The 1,645-nt window shown below is 53.4% G+C and overlaps 1 protein-coding gene across 1 annotated transcript; it reads left to right on the top strand.

Moving 5' to 3' along the window:
- Positions 1-2: 2 nt before the first annotated feature.
- On the top strand, positions 3-945 carry LOC102380291 (noggin-2-like; the record flags this gene model as incomplete). Its single annotated transcript, XM_006015606.2, has 1 exon — positions 3-945. A coding segment is annotated over one exon (621 nt), but the record flags the coding sequence as incomplete, so codon positions are not given.
- Between the last annotated feature and the right edge of the window lie 700 nt (positions 946-1,645).

The following is a 1,645-nucleotide window of genomic DNA, read 5'->3' as shown; positions in this document are numbered from 1 at the left end:
TGCTCGCCTCCTGCCTGGCCCTGCCCCGGCAGGGCGGCGGCCAGCCCTACCTGCGGCTGCGGCCCTCCCCCAGCGACAATCTGCCCGTCAAGGACATCATCGAGCACCCCGACCCCGACTACGACCCCAAGGAGCAGGACCTGGACGAGCGGACTCTGAGGAAGAAGCTGGGCAGCCACTTCGACCCCGGCTTCATGGCGGTGGTGGCCCCGGCTCAGCTGAACCTCTCCAGCCCCGACCCCCTGCACAGGTTCAAGGTGTCGGGGCCGCTGCCCGGCGAGCTGAAGAAGCTGGACCTGGGCGAGGCGCCCTACGGGGCCCGCATCAAGATGGGCAAGAAAGCCCGGAGGAAGTTCCTGCAGTGGCTCTGGGCCTACACATACTGCCCCGTGGTCTACGCCTGGAAGGACTTGGGCCTCCGCTTCTGGCCCCGCTACATCAAGGAGGGGCACTGCTTCACAGAGAAGTCCTGCTCCTTCCCTGAGGGCATGTACTGCAAGCCTGTCAAGTCGGTCACCAAGACCTTTCTGAGGTGGCACTGCCAGGGCTGGTCCACACAGAAGTACTGCACCTGGATCCCTGTGCAGTACCCGGTCATCTCAGAGTGCAAGTGCTCCTGCTGACCCCAACGGGGTGGCCTGCCCCAGCAGCGGGGCACGTGGGCGAGCCCTGGGGCCCAGCGCCATGGCTTGGGCATCTCGGAGTGCCAGAGCTGTTACGCAGCCTCTCCTGGGCCCCAGCTTGGCACCTGGGGATGGATCTCAGAGTGCCAGCGCATGTGTGTGACCTCTCCTGGGCACCAGCTACAGCTGCGGGTTATCCCCACTGCCCTGGAGTCCAGACCCACGGCTCAGTTCAGGCATCTCAGAGTGTCATTGCTCCCATATGACCTCACCTGGATCCCAGTTGAGCACCTGGGGATGGATCTGAGTGCCACTGTTTAACTGCCTGCCACAGGCTGCCTCCAGTGCCTGGAGCCCGGTCCCCACACTTGGCGATCTCAGAGTGCCAGTGCTCTCTCTTGTCAACCTCCCTTGGAGGCATCATCTAACCCAGTATGTGGTGGTGTCTTAGTATGCGACATGTCCTCTTCCCACCCCAAACTCCTCCACACTGAGACCCTAAGACTGGAAAGACACAAAAAAGATTGACACACACACAACACGCCCAGAGAATCTGTGCGTTGGTTCGTTTCTCTCCTCTTATGCCCCTTGCACTGTTTTGTTTTTGTTTTGTTTTATTTGACTTATTTTATTTTATTTTATTTGAAACGGGAAAAGCAAAACTGAAAGGAACTGCAGTGCAGGCCAGAGGCAAAGCTAAGCACTACAATCAGATGTTTATTTTTATACATATATAGTGTTCTAACAAAAAAAATTACCAGCCTTGTAAATATAGAGATTTTAAAAAGGAAGGGGGGAAATTGCAGCTGTTTTTTATTATTATTATTATAATTATTATAATAATTATTATTATTTTAAAGACATAGGACCACATTTTAAACCCAACCGTGTAGAATCTGAGTACTTCCCTGCAAAAGGGAAGGGGAAATTTTCCTGTAAAAAAGATTTAAGAAAAACAAAAAGGAAAAAAAAGGCAACACAGAATCCCTTTAAGATGTTAATTTCTATTTGCTGTATTTTTT

The sequence above is a fragment of the Alligator sinensis genome, unplaced genomic scaffold (assembly GCF_000455745.1).
Source record: "Alligator sinensis unplaced genomic scaffold, ASM45574v1 scaffold404_1, whole genome shotgun sequence".
Lineage (NCBI taxonomy): Eukaryota > Metazoa > Chordata > Crocodylia > Alligatoridae > Alligator > Alligator sinensis.
The sequence above is the reverse complement of the archived record's forward strand: the minus strand, read 5'-3'. Positions and strand labels throughout refer to the sequence as shown.